At 36.7% G+C, this 20,762-nt stretch overlaps 1 protein-coding gene across 1 annotated transcript in view; it reads right to left on the bottom strand.

Annotated features, from left to right (window-relative positions):
* Window positions 1–15,647, bottom strand: part of ephb6 (eph receptor B6) — an 84,260-nt gene extending 68,613 nt beyond the window's left edge. The window contains exon 1 of the mRNA XM_061915375.1: window positions 15,457–15,647. Coding sequence (XP_061771359.1) covers window positions 15,457–15,514 — 58 coding nt within the window. The 5' untranslated portion in view covers window positions 15,515–15,647. The remainder of the gene's footprint in view (window positions 1–15,456) is intronic.
* Between the last annotated feature and the right edge of the window lie 5,115 nt (window positions 15,648–20,762).

The raw sequence follows: 20,762 nt of genomic DNA, 5'->3' as shown, positions 1-20,762 counted from the left end.
AGACAATGCCAAGCCCCTTGTTTTGTAGTTTGGATTTCACGTGAATCAGTGCCCGGTAGGAACAGCTGGAGTCAGTCGGTGCCAAAAAAAGTATGTACTACATACAGTGCATTATTTATCCTATTTACCATTATCATTTTGTGGTGATCGATAAAGGTATTCACCCAGTGGGACTTGTGTATCCGGGTTAAGGGTTCCAACGTTAACACAGAGTTACAAAACATGTCCTGCTAATGTCCTTGCTACCCTCGCGAGCGTTTTAGTCATCCGGCAGGCCTTGATCCGCTCCAGATGCTGCACCCACAGACAGTCAGCCGAGGACGAGGCCAACACCAAACCGTCATTACGCACGACCACGGACAGGAAGGCAACAGTCGTAGCGAGGAAAGAGGATGCAAATTAGCTCTGCCCTAGAAATAAGCATGTTGGTGTCTCGGGTTCACTCGTGGTTCAGCTAACTTTTTGAGTCACACCACACAAATATGCAGCGAGAGGAGCAGGTGGTAGGTCAAGGCTCCGTGTTTGCAGTACAAACAAGACAACGCTCTCTCGGCCAGAATCCAAAGTGTTGATGAGGAATTTCGGACCTGGAGGCAGCTTTGGGTTGGTAGATGATGGTGGATGTGGGCTGACGTCACACATCTACCAGGGGGCACAACCAACTTGCTGGATTTATGTGGATTTCTTACTAAAACATGGAGTACTCTTAGGAAAATAGGTAGGAACATAGAGTTTTGTGAAAATTATTCCATATTTGGTTAGAAATCTTTAAAATTTAAACATGCCAGAGTATAAAAAAGGGGAAAAAAATAAGATGACTTCTGTTGAAATACTCAATTTATTATTGCAACACAGGAGAGCTACTTGTGGTAGCAGACAAGTGACACAAAGTCGAGGGCTGTTTCTCCACAAATACCCACATTTTTATACACACAAGCCATGTTTAACCCTTGCGTGGTGTCCGGGGTCTGTGGGACCCGTTTTCATTTTTTTTATTAAAAGAAAAATGATACAATTAATTAATTTTTCAGACTAAGACTTACTGACTTTGACTCATTTTCTGTGAAGAACATATATCAGAATACATATTTAATGACCACACACCATACACCCCGCCTCCTTAACATTTCTATTACATAAAAGATGTCCGGGTCCACTTGACCCGGGGCTAATAGAAGTGTGGAAATTGATGTTCTGTGTACCACAAACACAGACAGCAGGCCTAGACAGGAGGAGGACAGAGTCTTGGTACACAGAACATCAGAGGGTCAAAATGTGTGAGAAAATGAGAGCAGACAGTGTTGACAAACAATGTTGCAACTTTGTGTGGGAACCGCAGGTGCAAAAACACAAAAGAAGAGAATTAGTTCTAGGACACCAGAAACCACTGCTGGGCCGACCAAAGTCTTGGACGGTAGAAAAGTAACCCGAGTGATGTCAGTCCAACCTACATCAAAAACAACAACAACAAAGCGCCACAGTCTAGGCCCAACAAAGAGGCTGAAGAGTGAGAGTATGTCTGGTAAAGGTTGGATGTAAGGGATTTTTGCAACAAGAACTGTAGAACTGAAGAGTAGTCAGTGGTTATAGCTGAAGAGGAGAGATCCCTGCTGGACTCTTAAGATATAACGGACTGATGCTGATGTGGGTTAGTTCTAGGATGCCAGAAACCACTGCTGAGCCAACCAAAGACTTGGACGGTAGAAAGTGATATCACTTCAACCTTCTTCAACAACAACAACAAAGCGCCACAGTCTAGGCTGAACAAAGAGGCAGAAGAGTGATGGTGTGTCTGGTGAAGGTTGGATGTAAGGGATTTGTTGCAACAAGGACTGTAGAACTGAAGAGTAGTCAGTGGTTATGGCTGAGGAGGAACGATCCCTGCTGGACTCAAAGATATGACGGACTGATGCTGACGGGGGTTGGTTCTAGGACGCCAGAAACCACTACTGAGCCGACCAAAGACTTGAACGGTAGAAAGTGATATCAGTCCAATCTTCGCAAACAACAACAACAACAACAAAGCGCCAGAGTCTAGGCTGAACAAAGAGAATGAAGAGTGAGAATATGTCTGTTAAAGGTTGTATGTAAGGGATTTGTTGCAACAAGAACTTTAGAACTGAAGAGTAGTCAGTGGTTATGGCTGAAGAGAAGAGATCCCTGCAGGACTCTAATATACTGTATGATGAACTGATGCTGACGGGGGTTAGTTCAAGGACGCCAGAAACCACTGATGAGCCGACCGAAGACTTGGACGGTAGAAAAGTAACCCGAGCGATGTCAGTCCAACCTATATCAACAACAACAACAAAGCGCCGGAGTCGAGGGCTGAACAAAGAGGCTGAAGAGTGACGGTCTGTCTGGTAAAAGTTGGATGAAAAGGATTTGTTGCAACAAGGACTGTAGAGTTGAAGAGTAGTCAGTGGTTATGGCTGAAGAGGAAAGATCCCTGCTGGACTCTAAGATATGACAGACTGATGCTGACGGGGGTTGGTTCTAGGACGCCAGAAACCACTGCTGAGCCGACCAAAGACTTAAAAGGTAGAAAGTGATATCAGTCCAATCTTCGCAAAAAACAACAACAACAAAGTGCCAGAGTCTAGGCCGAACAAAGCGGCTGAAGAGTGAGAGTATGTCTGGTAAAGGTTGAATGTAAGGGATTTTTGCAACAAGAACTGTAGAACTGAAGAGTAGTCAGTGGTTATGGCTGAAGAGGAGTTATCCCTGCTGGACTCTAAGATACTGTATGATGAACTGATGTTGACGGGGGTTAGTTCAAGGACGCCAGAAACCACTGATGAGCCGAACAAAGACTTGGACGGTAGAATGTGATATCAGTCCAGCCTTCGTCAACAACAACAACAAAGCGCCACAGTTTAGGCTGAACAAAGAGGCTGAAGAGTGAGAGTATGTCTGGTAAAGGTTGGATGTAAGGGATTTTTGCAACAAGAACTGTAGAACTGAAGAGTAGTCAGTGGTTATGGCTGAAGAGGAGTTATCCCTACTGGACTCTAAGACACTGTATGATGAACTGATGCTGACGGGGGTTAGTTGTAGGACGCCAGAAACCCCTGCCGAGATGACCGAAGACTTGGACGGTAGAAAAGTAACCCGAGTCATGTCAGTCCAACCTATATCAACAACAACAACAACAAAACGCCACAGTGTAAGCTGAACAAAGAGGCTGAAGAGTGACGGTCTGTCTGGTAAAGGTTGGATGAAAGGGATTTGTTGCAACAAGGACTGTAGAACTGAAGAGTAGTCAGTGCTTATGGCTGAAGAGGAGTTAACCCTGCTGGATTCAAAGACACTGTATGACGGACTAATGCTGATGGGGATTAGTTCTAGAACGCCAGAAATCACTGCTGAGCCGGCCAAAGACTTGGACGATAGAAAAATAACTCGAGTCATGTCAGTCCAACCTACGTATATCAACAACAACAACAAAGCCCCACAGTCTAGGCTGAACAAAGAGGTTGAAGAGTGACGGTCTGTCTGGTAAAGGTTGGATGTAAGGGATTTGTTGCAACAAGGACTGTAAAACTGAAGAGTAGTCAGTGGTTATGGCTGAAGAGGAGAGATGCCTGCTAGACTCTTAAGATATGATGGACGGATGCTGACAGGGGTTCTCGGACGCCAGAAACCACTGTTGACCAAAGACTTTGACGGTAGAAAGTGATATCAGTCCCACCTTCGTCAACAACAGCTACAAAGCGCCGGAGTCTTCCACTACCAAGTACACGCCCCGGAAGACGGTTGGGATGGACCCCATTGTACTCAGTCCACACTGAATCGCCGGGGATATTGACACAGGTCCACAGAACACTCCTAAGTAAATAACCACGAACAACAACAAACATCCGCCATCAAAGTCCGCCCTCACTGTGGTTCGCATCTTTCCTGCGTGTCCTCGCTGAGCCCAAACAACAGAATTCCATCATGAAATCCATGAATAATAAACGGGAAATGTCTCTGTAATCAGCGGTTGAAGTTGTTTCCTCGGAAAAAGGCTCCAGTATTTCTTTAAACAAATGTAAGGCTCTCATGAGCTGGGTTTTACTGGCTTTGTTCCAACTCCTGTGTACAGGAACTGAATTCCAAGACGGCACCGGCGCCAACAACGGTGGTAACCAGACCGAGAAAGGAAGTAACGGTCGGTGGTACGGTTTTAAGACTTTTTCGTCCGTAAGACCGGTCTTGCCCCGCTAGCTGGAAATGTGCACAACTTAGTAGAAGCATTTAAGTCCCATCATAAAACTCATTTGTATACTCTAGCCTTTAAATATATCCCCTTTTTAGACCAGTTGATCTGCCGTTTCTTTTCTTTTCTCCTCTGCCCCCCTCTCCGTTGTGGAGGGGGGCAGGGGGGTGGGACACAGGTCCGGTGGCCAGGGATGAAGTGCTGGCTGTCCAGAGTCGGGACCCGGGGTGGACCGCTCGCCTGTGCATCGGTTGGGGACATCTGACCCGTCTCCGCTTGGGATGGTCTCCTGCTGGCTCCACTATGGACGGGACTCTCGCTACTATATCGGATCCACTATGGACTGGACTCTCACTGTTATGTTGGATCTACTATGGACTGGACTTTCACAATATTATATCAGACCCGCTTGATGCCCATTGCTTTCGGTCTCCCCTAGAGGAGGGGGGTTGCCCACATATGCGGTCCACTCCAAGGTTTCTCATAGTCAATGTCACTGACGTCCCATTGGGGTGAGTTTTTCCTTGCCCTTATGTGGGCTCTGTACCGTGGATGTGATTGTGGCTTGTGCAGCCCTTTGAGACACTTGTGATCTAAGGCTACATAAATAAACATTGATTGATTGATTGTTTTTCCAAGCATGGTCAATAAGGAAAGTGTTCGTGAAGGACGGTGCTGAGACAAAGAAATGGATGAAATTCATCGAATTAAAGACATAAATCATCAAAAAAACATGGCGGAACATGTAGCTCACCAACTTGGTGATTGAGTCGGAGCGCAGCACGGCTGGTTTGCACCGTACTGAAACAGGATGAGTCCGTAGCGCCAGATGAGGATTTTGAAATACTATGAAGAAAATATGCAGAAGCTCCTGATGGTGTGTTTGACAGTGAAGCAGCTTGTCTCTCAACGGTAAATGCTCTTACATTACTTTGCAAAGCTACTCCATTTGTTGGTTATTTTATATTGTTTTAATGTAATATTTGTTTTAATCTAAAATTGTTTGAGTATTTTTAAAATATATGCAATATTTAGTTTTTTGTTTTATAGGTTATCATATACCTTAATTTCCCGACTATATATATATTACCTGACTATAAGCCACAGATATGTACTTTGTGATATTAGTTAAAAACCAAATATATATTCTTTAAATGTCTATTTAAATACCTTAATTGTTTCCAAATGGGGTCTGCAACAAGGCAGTAAAACGGCTGATCAAACAAAACAGAAGCCATCATTGACCCACTAGCTGCGCAAGCTCGTTTACCAATCAGCTAAACAGACTCAAAAACGCCACACTGACGTTTTGGTGAATTTGTGGAACAAAAAAAATGATTCTAACACTCGTTGACGTGTTAGCATATCGGCTAATGCTAACGACACTCCTCTCTTTCCTCCCGTGAGCTGCTCATTTACCGACGTGACGCGTGAAAACACTCCGACCGACATCTCACATGGAAGTGTCATGTTCGAACACTGACAACATCTATCAAACAGGACAAGAAGCAAGGAATCAAACAGAGACAGAACTCATTTCGGCTTAGTAAGGAGAAACGTGTGACATCCGTACCGTTGTACGGGGTCATCACGCTCTGCCAAAAGATTGCACGCTTCCTCCTTTTATTTGGACCTTCCCTGACCGCATGGCAACAGCGGCTTCCAAAGGGACACGGGGTCATAAATATCCGTTGCTTTTGATTACAAAACAGTTCAAAAAGGTTCCAAAAAGAGGTCGTAAAAGAGTTGAAAAGAGGTTCGTAAAAGAGTTCAAAAAGCGGTGCCTGGAGGGGAGTCAGGCCCTGCTTCCTCCCCGCTTCGTAGTTCTTAGGTCAGACAATATCTTTCTGTTGATTACAAAACATGAAAGAAACAGAAACACCTTGGGACGGTGTAGCTCAGTTGGAAGCGCGGCCGTGCCAGCAACTTGAGGGTTCCAGGTTCGATCCCCGCTTCCGCCATCCTAGTCACTGCCGTTGTGTCCTTGGGCAAGACACTTTACCCACCTAGGGTGGATAATATGTAACTTAGACATTGGGTTTCACTATGTAAAAGTGCTTTGAGTCACTAGAGAAAAGCGCTATATAATTATAATTTACTTCACAAACACCTTCATATTGCCCCCCCCCCCCCCCAGTGGAGTTTTACAAGCCTTCTTCTTGGTAGGTTCAAAGACATGTTTTTGCTTTCTCGCTGGGATCTCCTTTCAACACAAACTTTTTGTGATGACTTGGATAAAATTATTCCAACAGGAGGGTTTAGCAAGTATGAATTGTTTTAGTATATTGTAAAACTCACAAACGTTGCTCGGAGTGCTGAATAGAGGGTCCACATGAGTAGAAACGCAATGGACGGCCGGAAGACGGAATGGCACGTCTACTTCCGGTTGAAAGCACAAAAAGGAAGGACACTGCAGCGCCTGAAGTGAGCGAATACGTCCAAAAGGTGGCGCCATAGCCCAAAAATAACACACCTTTTCAGTTTATTTGCTTGTTAGGGACCGAATGTCCCTTTGGAACAGAGGACCCTATTGAATTTCTAAGGTTTTATTATTATTATTCTTTATTATTATTCCGCCGCCTCTTTGAGCTGTAATTTGACCCCCTTAACATGCTTCAAAACCACCAAATTTGACACACACATTAGGTCTGGCGAAAATTGCGATCTAATCAAAAAACCAAATCCCAAAACTCAAAATTGCGCTCTAGCGCACCCAAGGAGGAAAACACAGACAAAACTGCCTATAACTTCCAGTAGGAACGTTGTAGAAACATGAAACAAAAACCTATATGTAGGTCTCAGTTAGACCTATATTTCCTACATTCACACCCCCCAGCTAAAATCAACAGGAAGTTTGCAATCCCCCCTTCAATACAAAAGTTGGCTAAAAAATGTTGCTTTTTTCTTCAAACATTATCTCCTCTGAAGCCGTTTGTCGTTTCGCTTTCAAATAAACACAGAAGAAAGATTGAACCCTTCTGATTAAAAGTCGATGAAATAGTTTTAATTACTACTCCGGTTTGGATTTTATGACCCCCCAAAGAACCGGTGCCTGGTGCTGGTGCACTCCTGCTGTCACAAGATGGCCGCTTCCTGCTCTGACTAAACTGCTTCCTCCCCCCATTACAAATGTAATACACACATGAAACAAAAACCTCAATGTAGGTCTCACTAAGACCCATATTTCATACACTCACCACGTCCAGCTAAAATCAACAGGAAGTTTGCTACTCCCCCTTCAATACAAAAGCTCCACTATGTTCACAATGCATTAGAGTCTCAAAATGGCACCAAGGCGTCCTGATAAAATGCTCAAGCCTATTTACAACTGAGACTCATGCATAGCACGTGTATACAACTTTTTCTCAGTGTAATAATCCATCCATCCATCTTCTACCTCTTCTACCAGCCCAAGGGGTCCCGTCCATCGCTGCTTGCAGCTTTAATTTTGTTTAGTTTTTTTGACTATTTGCAGAAAAATCCATGAAATTGTCGCACCACCTTATCAGCCGCAGGGTTCAAAGCGTTGGGAAAAATGGAATAGCCCCGTCTCGAAAATGCATCTTTGCACACCCAATTGGAGGGGGCGTCCCTCAGCCTCATTAAGCAAGGCGCCCGGAGCTTGTTAACCCACGTGACCTTCAGAAGAGAATGTCACCGCACTTACGGAGCTAAATAATTCAGGAACTCTCTGCGGTTATGCAACCTGTTGGTCTACGACATCAAACGCGGAGGTAGTGAAATGTCATTTAGATCCCTCGCCGAAATATATACCGTACTATTCGGACCATAGGGCGCACCGCATTATAAGGCGCATTAAACGGGTCATACAATGAAAATGGGGCGAAGATTATGTTTCACAGGGCGGTCTCGTTTACGTGCCTCCACTTCGACAGCGTCTTCTCCCCGGCGTCTCTGTCGTCCCGGTAGTTTTTGGCACTTCCATGTGAATGAGTAAAATGAATGAATGAATGAATGAATGCCCCACGATGAGAGGACAGAGACAAAGAAGGAAGGTGCTTATTGACTTCAATGAGGGATACTTATGCAGATCCCAAATACACATCAGCAGGTACCAAAAGGTAAGAATTTAAAAAAAAAAAAAAAAATTTTGCATAACATTGCTAACCAAAACACCTTATATTGTCTACTAATAGGTGCATTTTTGGGGTTCTTATACACACACATCGTAATAATACTCGTATGTTGAAGCACAGTACGTCTGACTAACGTAGTCATATTTCTCCGACAATCCATCCAGTGGTGTGGCTTCGTAGCTTACCAACGTTGCAAATTTTGAAAAATTCCTGAGCGCGACGTGTAACGTTTTCTATTGTCAATGAAATTTCAACTTTTTGTGTTGCTTGCCCACGGGTACTTGCTGGTAACATTTATGATACAAAAAAAAATGGTAAAAATGGGTTATACTTGTGTACTTTTCTACATTTTTAAGGAATTCAAAGCGCTTTGACACTATCTCCACATTCACCCATTCACACACACATGCAAAGCGCCAACCAGGACCCATCGGGAGCAAGGGTGAAGCGTCTTGCTCAAGGACACAACGGAACTAAGATGGTAGAAGGTGGGGATTGAACCAGGAACCCTCAGGTTGCTCCAAACTTCGCCACGCCGTCCCCTGGTTATTGACCAGGCGTCACCCTGCAGTCCACACGTATCTCTTATAGGCGACTGCCATCTCCCGGCCACAGGTATCATTACACCATGTACCAAATAAAATTGCCGTGAGGTCGGTAAGCACAACCAGAATTAATACGTGCATTAGGCTCACTGTCCATGTTTTATTAAATGAAAGGATGTTATAGTCGGGAAATGTATGTGTGGGGCGTGGCGTGTGCAAGGACCGGCCTCGATGACAGCAACAGGTGAGTAGATGGCCCAGGTGGGCCTTGTTGTTAAATCACCTGTTGCCTTTATTAGCAGCAGCCGGAACGAGACACGTGGTTGGAGTTGGAGTGGCAGCCAGAGAGAGAGAGAAAAAGATGCAAGGAAATACATTTTGCTGGAAAATAAACCCCTTGCAGACTTTAACGGAAATAAAACAGTGTTGTACTCTGAAAGCTGGGCTCTCGTGGCAGTGTGTGGTGGTCCAAGGAACCCACTAGGGGGCAACCTCTACAGTATGAATATATACTAAAATTTTGTTACGTTGTGTTTTAATAGTGAGAGGGAGGACAGCAGCAAAACTTTCTGGTTGACAATAAATCGAAGAAAACGTCAAATTTTGTGGAAATGTCTAAAAAAAAAGACTTGTATACAATGAAGTGGCAGGAATGTTTCTGTAATCAACACTGATGTTTTATACACTGAATTTTAAAACACTGAATTTTAAAATACTGACTTTGTTACATTGAACATTAAAACACAAATTATTTTACACTGAATTGTTTTAACAGAAAATGTTTATGCATTTTTTTTTACACTGATTTTATCACACACATTTTTTAACACTGAATTTTAAAACGATGAAATTTAAATCACTGGATTTTTTTTAACAATGTATTGTTTACACTGAATTTTAAAACACTGAACTTTTTGCAAAGAATTGATTTAAAACTGAATTTTTATGCATTGATTTTTTTTCACACTAATTTTTTAGACACTGAATTTTAAAACAGTAAATCTTAAAATACTGCATTTTTTTCACACAACATTTTAATACACTGAATTTTTTACATTGAATTTATATAACGGAATTTTTATGGATTAAATTTTTTTACACAATTTTTTTTTACACTGAATTTTAAAACACTGAACTTTAAAATACTGCATTTTTTACAATGAATTTTAAAACACTGAACTTTTAAATACTGAATTTGTTACATTGAACTTTAAAACACTTATTTTTTACACTAAATATTTATACACTGAATTTTTTTACACATTTTTAGCACTGAATTTTAAAATGATGAAATTTAAATTACTGAATTTTTTTCAACACTATTTTTTACACAGAATTTTATAACACTGACTTTTTACACTGAATTGTTTTAAAACTGAATTTTTATGCATTGATTTTTTTCACACCAAATTTTTATAAACTGAATTTTAAAACAGCAAAATTTTATATAATGCATTTTTTTTCACACAATATTTTAAAACACTGACTTTTTTACATTGAATTTATATAACACATAATTTCTATGGATTTGAATTTGTTTACACTATTTTTTTTACACTGAATTTTAAAACACTGAACTTTAAAATACTGCGTTTTTTTATAATGAACTTTAAAACACTGAATTTTTAAATACTGAATTTGTTACATTAAACATTAAAACACTTGTTTTTTTACACTGAATTGTTTTAACATTCCATTTTTATACATTATTATTTTACACAGATTTTTTTTATGAAGTGAAATTTTTACACTGATTTTTTTAAACACTGAAATTTAAAACGATGAATTTTAAATTACTTAATCTTTTTAACACTGAATTTTTTACATTAAATTTTAAAACACTGAATTTTAAAACAAGAACATTTTTACTCTGAATTGTTTTAAAACAGAATTTTTATGCATCGATTTTTTTTCACACTAAATTTTTATACACGGAACTTTAAAACACTGAATTAAAAACCTGCATTTTTTTTCACTGAATTTTAAAACACTGAAAGTTTTACACTGAATTGTTTTAACACTGAATTTTTATGCATGGATTATTATTTTTTTCACACAAATTTTTATACACTTAATTTTAAAACACTGAACTTTAAAATACTGTATTTTTTTCATTTTTTTTACACAAAAATGTAAAACACTGACTTGTTTACACTGAATTCTTTTGACACAGAATTTTTATGGTTTGATTTTTAACATAATTTTTTTTAAGCTTAATTTTTTAAACACTGAACTTTATAAAATACTGCATTTTTTTACAAAACATTTTAAAACACCGAATTGTTTTAACACATCATTTTGATGGATTGAAATTTTTTTACACAGATTTTTTTTTATACTGAATCTTAGAACAATAAATTTAAAATACTGCATTTTTTACACATATTTTTTTTTACACTTAATTTTTTTGACACACAATTTTTATGATTATTTTTTTTTACCCTGAATTTTAAAACACTGAACTTTAAAATACCGAATTTTTTACACAAATTATTATACACTGAATTTATATACACTGATTTTTTACACTGATTTTTTTTCTACACTGAATTTTCAAACACATTTTACTAAAAAACATAAAATAAAATAAAATAAAATTAAATTGGTTACATATTTTGATGTAAAAAAAAATCATTTTTCAAAATTCAAATGCAAAAAACTCGGTTCCATAAACTCATTGTCAACAAAAAAGCTTTCGTATAAAAAAGACAATTTAACTCCACAGACAATCCTCCAGAAGTGATGGTTCAATTCCGCAGACAACTTGTCCAGACTGAGCTCTCGCTATTGGGTCACTGAAATATTAAGTACAGCTTTATTGCGGGTGAACAAAGTGAGTATCCACTCCCTCTCACCCTGACTCCACACCATCTGCTCCCCACTCTGACAACTCACAGTCCCACACAACCTTACGGACCTCCCGTCTTGTCCACGCCAATAAACCGTCTTTTTTACCACAAATGTGGTCAAAGTACTGCTTAAAGAGGCGGTTTGCATCATTCACATCACACCAGTTATCAAATGCCCACCCTCCTCCAGCCTCAGAGGACAAAGCTACAAACATTGGGAGACCGGGCTTTCTGCTCCGCCGCTCCCAGTCTGTGGAACGCTCTCCCTGACCACCTGAGGGCACCACAGACTGTGAATGCTTTTAAAAACGGCTTAAAACCCCTTTTTTTATATATATATATGCGTGCTTGTTCTTGTTTTTATTTCTATTTATTTTTATTATCCATCCATCCATTTTCTACCGCTTATTCCCTTTGGGGTCACGGTGGGTGCTGGTGCCTATCTCAGCTACAATCGTTTTTTATTTAATTTTTTTAAATACATTGTAACACTTTGAGGTTGTTTGCTCAATGTAAAGTGCTTTTTTACAAATAAAATCTATTACTACTACTATTATTGTTGACACATATCCTTGGAGGGCGCTTACTTTCCAATTTAGTTTTCGCTTCCAAACATGTTGCTGGGTTTTGTGGCCAAACGGCTCCATTTTTGTTTCATCGGACATCACATGGACAACAATAAGACCTTCTGGGGGAAAGTTCTGTGGTCAGATGATCGGGCTTTCTGCTCCGCCGCTCTCAGCCTGTGGAACACTCTCCCTGACCCCCTGAGGGTACCACAGAGGGTTGATGCTTTTTTTTTTTTTTTTTTTTTTAAAGGCTTAAAAACCAATGCGGAAGAAACAAGTCCATGTCAGAAAACCGACACATTTAACTGAACTGCACCAAGTTTGTCAAGAGGAGTGGTCAAAAAATAATAATTTATATATATATATATATATATATATATATATATATATATATATATATATATATATATATATATATATATATATATATATATATATATATATATATATATATATATATATATATATATATATATATATATGAGTCATTCAAATATAGTTGAGATTTGTCAAATCGGCCCACTCTCATCTGTCTCGCAAGAATCTCACTTGAGCATCCTTCAACTCTTTTGCACATTTAAACACATCACACCAATGTGTGCGTGTGTGTGTGTGTATTTCTGATCTTCTTGAGACCTGAAAAAATGCCTCCCTCTTTAGGACCAGCCTTTCTAGACATATAAAGATGTGTATTTACAACATTAATAATATATAGATATGTTTTTGTACTTGTTTTTTTTAATCCTCACTATTTACTTCAAGTTATTACAGCATGTTTCTATATACATACTTATTTTAATTTGCACCTACTTTTGTATGAATGTTAAATCAACAAAAAATCCTGACTTTTGAGCAATGTTCACGGACTCTGGTATTTGTCTCTCTATTAGATGCAATGGTTTTCAGTATTGGGACCATTACTTATGTCTTAACTTGTTCACACCTCCTCATATGGAAGCTACTTTTCCTTTTTTATGTCTCAAAAATGTAGAAATACAAGAACACACACACACACACACACACACACACACACACACGTTCTTGTACTTCTGACCTTCTTGAGACCTGAGAAAAATGCCTCCCTCTTTTGGACCAGCCTTTCTAGGTATAAAAAGATGTGTATTTACAACATTAATAATATATACATTCTATGTAAATATAAAAAAGCTTGTTGTGAAAAATTAGTTGGAATTTTCCAAGAAAAAGGTCACAGTTTCACAAGAAAAATTCAGGATTTTGGCAGTGTTATAATAAAAGTCGTCATTTTACTCAATGCAAATCAAAATGTTTCAAGAAATACTGAACATGTGTGCAATATTATGATAAAAGTTGGATTTTTACTCAATAACAGTCACAATTTTACGCGAAAAAGCGTACAATTTTGGCATTTTTATAAAAAGTGTCAAAATTGTACTGGACAAAAGTCACAATTTTATAAGAAAACTGTAAAAATGTTGGCAATATTACAACAATAATCGGAATTTCACTCGGCAAAATGATGACAAAAGTCATAATTTTACTCCAAAGAATTTCACTGTTTTACAAGAACACAAAAATTGGCAGTTTTGTGATAAAGGTCTGAATTTTACATGACAAATGTCACTATTTTGTATTAAAAAAACTAATTTCACATGAAAAAGTAATAATTTTACGAGAAAATATTGCAATATTATAGAAACAGAAAGAATGTGAGAAATGGTTTCCAATTTTATAAAAAAAAAAAGTTGACACATTGTGAGAAAAAGACTGCGGTTTTTTTTGTAATTGTTTTTTAATCATAAATATTTACTTCAAGTTATTACAGCATGTTTCCATATACATTTTTATTTGCACCTGTCAATGTTTACTTTTATATGCATGTTAAATCAACAAAAAATCCTGACTTTGGAGCAATGTTCACAGACTCTGGTATTTGTCTCTCTATTAGATGCAATGGTTTTCAGTATTGGGACTATGATTTATGTCCTCACTTGTTTACACCTCCTCATATGGAAGTTACTTTTCCTTGTTGATGTATCAAAAAGGTAGAAATACAAGAATACACACACACACACACACACACACACACACACACACACACACACACACACACACACACACACACACTTGAGTATTTCTGACCATCTTGAGACCTGAGAAAAATGCCTCCCACTTTAGGACCAGCCTTTCTAGATATATAAAGATGTGTATTTACAACATTAATAATATACACATACTATGCAAATATAAAATATGTTGTGAAAAATTAGTTGGAATTTAGCAGTATTATAATATGAATCCACATTTTACTCAACGCAAGTTAAAATTTTACAAATAAAACTGAACATTTGTGCAATATTATGATAAAAGTTGGAATTTCACTCAATAACAGTCGCAATTTTACAACAAAAGCTTCAAATGTTGGCAATTTCTTTGAAAAGGATGTAATTTTACCCGACAAAAGTCACAGTTTTAGAAGAAAACTGTAAACATTTTGGCAATATTATAACAATAATCGGAAATTCACTCTGCAAAATGATGACAAAAGTCAAAAGTTAGTCACAGTTTTACAAGAACAACACATAAATTGGCAATATTGTAATAAAAGTCAGAATTGTACATGACAAATGTCACCATTTTGCATTAAAAAGTAATAATTTTACATGAAAAAGCAATCATTTTACGAGGAAATATTGCAATATTACAGGAGCAGAAAGATTTTGAGAAATTGTTCCCAATTTTATAAGAAAAAAGTCGACACATTGTGAGAAAAGGACTGCTTTTAGTAATTATTATTTTTTTCTTTTCTAATTGGTTTTTAATCTTCATTATTTACTTCAAGTTATTACAGCATGTCTCTATATACATATTTATTTATGTATTTTTTCACCTGTCAATGTTTACTTTTGTATACACAAAAAAAAATCCTGACTTTGGAGCAATGTTCACGGACTCTGGTGTTTGTCTCTCTATTAGATGCAATGGTTTTCAGTTTTGAGACCATGATTTATGTCCTAACTTGTTCACACCTCCTCATATGGAAGCTACTTTTCCTTGTTGATGTCTCAAGACGGGTAGAAATATAAGAACACACACACACACACACACACACACACACACACACACACACACACACACACACTTCTTTCCCTATCCTTCACAAAATAAATGCAAACACTCAAGCAGCATAAAGTGCAAAGTTAGTTCTCTTCTTACCTTCCTCAGATGAATTGTGTCTGAGAAGAAGACAGAAGCACAGAAGGACTCTCCACATCTCCACGCTGACACTGACAGTGGGAGAAGAGTGAGAAGTGTGTGTGTGTGTGTGTGTGTGTGTGTGTGTGTGTGTGTGTGTGTGTGTGTGTGTGTGTGTGTGTGTGTGTGTGTGTGTGTGTGTGTGTGTGTGTGTGTGTGTGTGTGTGTGTTTGCGAGGGGGCGGAGTATATGTGCAGGAGGAGGATGGAGGATAGGAGAGAAGGAGGCGGTGTAATATTTACAAAGGAATGTCAACAGAATGCAGTCGCCGTGGCGATTGTTTTTTTTCCATGGTAAATATATATATAATATTTGAAGACGCTAAATCTGAATAAATGTAATTAAATGTGAATGAATGTGAATAAATGTGGGAAAACTTAAAGTTGAATACATGTAAATACATGTGAAATAATGTGAATGAAGGTAAATAAATGTGAATATAGGTAAATAAGGTGAATAAAGGTGAATAAAGGTGAATAAATGTGAATAATGGTGAATAAATGCGAATAAAGGTGAATAACTGAATACAGGTGAATAAATGTGAATAAAGGTTGAGTAAAGGTAAATAAATGTGAACAACGGTGAATAAATGTGAAAAAATTAGAATAAAGGTAAATACATGTGAATAAATGTGAAAAAAGGTGAATAAAGTTGAATCAAGATTAATAAAGGTAAACAAAAATGTGAATAAAGGTGAATAAATAAGGATAAAGGTGAATACATGTGTATAAAGTGAATACATGTGTATAATAGTGGATAAAGTTGAATAAATGTGAATGAAGGTGAACAAATGTTAATAAAGGTGTATAAAGGTAAATAAAGGTGATTAAATGTAAGCACACACTGCTGTTTCAGTCCGCTGGCGCCCTCCAGTGGAGTTTTTAAGCACTGCATGTTGTTGATGCTTCACTTTGTTACGCTTCACTTCACTATAACACCTGCAGCTGATTCTTGGGGCCCCGTTGACAGAATGTGGGGCCCCGGGACCGAGGAGTGTCTTTATGAAAAAGTGTAATATTTAAATAATGCGCATCACAAAAAGCATGTATTTACTTACTATTTATAACTCATTACTGTCATTACTGTTAAACAGTTACAGTTACACTAATTATTGCAATTACTGGTATTCTTACAAAATCTGTTTTTGTTACTTTTACTTTCCTAACAGATCCAGTTACTGTTACTGTAACAAGCAGCATTACAGTTACTGTACTGTTATTATTAATACAATTACTTTTCGCAGTTCAAGTTATTGTTACTGTTACTGTTCATTTAGAAGTTACTGGTATCTGTCTACTTGGTTATTGCTACATTTAAATCTTGTTACTGCTCCCATGCATTTATTTCCTACCGCTTGTCCCTCTCGGCTATAGTTACACATACTGTCACAGTTACTTTCACACCTGAAAATACTGTTACAGTTACTGTTACCATTACTGTTATCGTTACAGTTGGTTACAGTTGGGACGGCGTGGCGCAGTGGAAGAGTGGCCGTGCGCAACCCGAGGGTCCCTGGTTCAAATCCCACCTAGTACCAACCTCGTCACGTCCGTTGTGTCCTGAGCAAGACACTTCACCCTTGCTCCTGATAGGTGCTGGTTGGCGCCTTGCATGGCAGCTCCCTCCATCAGTGTGTGAATGTGTGTGTGAATGGGTAAATGTGGAAGTAGTGTCAAAGCGCTTTGAGTACCTTGAAGGTAGAAAAGCGCTATACAAGTACAACCCATTTATCATTTATTGCTACATTTAGTTACTTTTACTTGTACCGCTGCAGTTACAGTTACTGTTGTTGTTACGGTTAGTTATTGTTACTGTTTTAGTTACTTTTACTGTTAACAACACTGTAACAGTCACTGTTTACTATATTTGTGTTTATTATACATTTACTATTATTGTTTACAGTTAGTTTCACTGTTACTGTTACATTTAGGTATTGTTAAAGTTACAGATACTTTTGTTTTAGTTGTTACTGTTAGTTAGTTGTTAGTGTTTTAGTCACTTTCACTGTTAACACTGTAACAGTTACTATTTACTGTATTTATTTATTAAACATTTACTCTTATTGTTTACCGTTATTTTTAACTTTGACTGTTACTGTTACATTTAGGTATTGTTAAAGTTACAAATAATTTTGTTGTTTTTATTGTTGCTGTTATTGCTAATGTTAATGTTCCAGTTACTGTTACCGTTAAAACCACAGTTACAGTTACTATTACTGTTACACGTGCTGTTACTGATGGAGTTGCACCCGCTGTTATAATTACGGTTTACAGTTAGTTAGTGTCAAATGTTACCGTTACAATTGCTGCTACTTTTGATTATTGCTACATTAGTTGTGTTACTGTTACTTTGTACTGTTAAAACTGTTACATGTACTGTGATTACTGATATTGTTGTAGCTGCAGCTACAGTTACAGTAACCGTTACAGTTAGTAATTCTTATTTTTACTGTTCATGTTGCAGTTAGCTATTTTTAGTTAGTTATTGTTACTCCTTGTGTTACTTTTACAACACAGTTATTATTATCATTCCAGTTACTGTTATTGTTCGAAACACTGTTACCATTACTGTTGTCATTGTAATTGCTATTGTTACTGTTTACACTTATTTATTGTCGCTTTACTACTAAATTAAGTAATTGTTACTGTTACAAATACTTTTTTTGTGTGTGTTAAAATTACTTTTTGACCCATCTGCTGGTACCGCATCTAAAAACGACATCCGCATGTAAAATATATCACCACATTGGCTCAGGAACACCTCAGAGAACCATTGTCAGTAACTACAGTTGGTCGCTACATCTGTAAGTGCAAGTTAAAACTCTACAATGCAAAGCCAAAGCCATTTATCAACAACACCCAGAAACGCCGCTGGCTTCGCTGGGCCCAAGCTAATCTAAGATGGACTGATGCAAAGTGGAAAAGTGTTCTGAGGTCTGACAAGTCCACATTTCAAATTATTTTTGGAAATAGTGGATGTCGTGTCCTCCAGACCAAAGAGGAAAATAACCATCCGGACTGTTATGGACGCAAAGTGTAAAAGGCAGCATGTGTGATGGTATGGGGGTGTATTAGTGGCCAAAGAATGGGTAACTTACACATCTGTGAATGCATCATTAATGCTGAAAGGTACATACAGGTTTTAGAGCTATCCAAGCAACGTTATCATGGACGCCCCTGCTTATTTCGGCAAGACGATGCCAAGCCACATCTTACAACAGCGTGGTTTTGGGTTTTGGAGGAAAGAAGACTCACTAACATATCAGGCGCTGATTTAATAGAGTAAAGTAATGATTATGATTTATGTTGGTATCATTAAGAGCAGCAAAATGATGTTTTAAACGTATCAATGTAAAAAAGTAATTAAAGTGAATTTAATACATTTTCTTCTTTCTGGTGTTTAAAAGCACTTTTGTGCCAAAATCCTCCAAAAGCAGAAGACTTTAAAGCCTTGCTCTTCTTCAAAATTTCATCTTCCTAGTCGTACATAAATTATATTTTTAATTTCACTGTAGTGGTTCTCCAGTGAGCAGGTTGTTGTTGGCTTCACCACTAAAAATGAAATGTTTCAAAAAAATACCTGCTGAAAAATGTCAAAATATCACTGCATCAAAGAATCACACACACACACACACACACACACACACACACACACACACACACACACACACACACACACACACACACACACACACACACACACACACACACAAAAGCGCATGCAAAATATTCAAGTCATTAAAATTAGACATTTATTTCCATTGTAGTTCAGCGGTGTAACAGGAAATGTAACAACAATGTAACAGGAAACAGTCTGATGGGACAAATATTTATATAAAAATAAAAGCACGAAGCAAACCACACATTGTTATACAGTACAGTGAAATACTGTTATACAGCAATATATATATATATATATATATATATATATATGTATACCCATATATATATATATATATATATATACACACACACACATATATATACACACACATAATATATATACACATATATATATATATACATTTATATAAACACACACACACACACACACACATATATATATACATATATATACGTATATATGTATATATACATATATATATACGTATATATGTATATATACATATATATGTATATATACATATATGCATATATACATATATATATATATATATATATATATATATATACATATATACGTATATACATATATATGTATACGTATATATGCATGTATATATATATATATATATATATATATATATATATATATATACGTATATACATATATATGTATACGTATATATATATATGTATATATATATATATATATATATATATATATATGCATATATATATACATATATATATATATATACGTATATATATGTATATATATATATATATACATATGCATATATATACAAATAGATATATATATACATATGCATATATATACATATAGATATATATATATATATACGTATGCATATATATACATATAGATATATATATATATACATATGCATATATATACATATAGATATATATACATATATATATATATATATATATATATATATATATATATATATATATATATATATATATATATATATATATATATATATATATATATATATATATATATATATATATATATATATAATAGAAGCGGAAACTTTGATCTAGATTTGGTCAATAAATGCTCATGGAATGTTTATATATATATATATATATATATATATAAGGGAATAAGCGGTAGAAAATGGATGGATGGATATATATATATATAAAATCATGCAAGTCAGTAACAACCTCTGGTTAATCATGATTAATCCAAATTCAAACATGTAATTAATCTTCTTTTTTTTAAAAATTATCATTTGACAGCACTAATGGTTTATAAAATTATAAGATCATTTTATAATGTTGGTTATCCACAAATGATTTATTGTGTATTAATGTACTTTTATGTTCCAGTTTTAAAATGCTAACAGCGTTAGCTTAATTTGAGAACCAATCACCTTTGGCTTGCTCAGTAGAGCAAAAAGTTTGCATTCAAGTTATGTTTTACAGTTGTCTTTTTTTTTTCATTTAGTTGGCAAAAACAAACTTCAAAACTAAAGTTCATGTTTGATTGAAATAGCGTTGATACTGATAGTCGATACCAGATTGATATCATTCACTGGAAACGTAACGATCACGGTATTACTTTGTCAAAAGTGCAAAATGACGACAACAACAAAGTAACGACAATTGATA

This window comes from Nerophis ophidion, linkage group LG11 (genome assembly GCF_033978795.1).
Source record: "Nerophis ophidion isolate RoL-2023_Sa linkage group LG11, RoL_Noph_v1.0, whole genome shotgun sequence".
NCBI lineage: Eukaryota > Metazoa > Chordata > Actinopteri > Syngnathiformes > Syngnathidae > Nerophis > Nerophis ophidion.
This window is presented reverse-complemented; position numbering and strand designations above follow the sequence as displayed.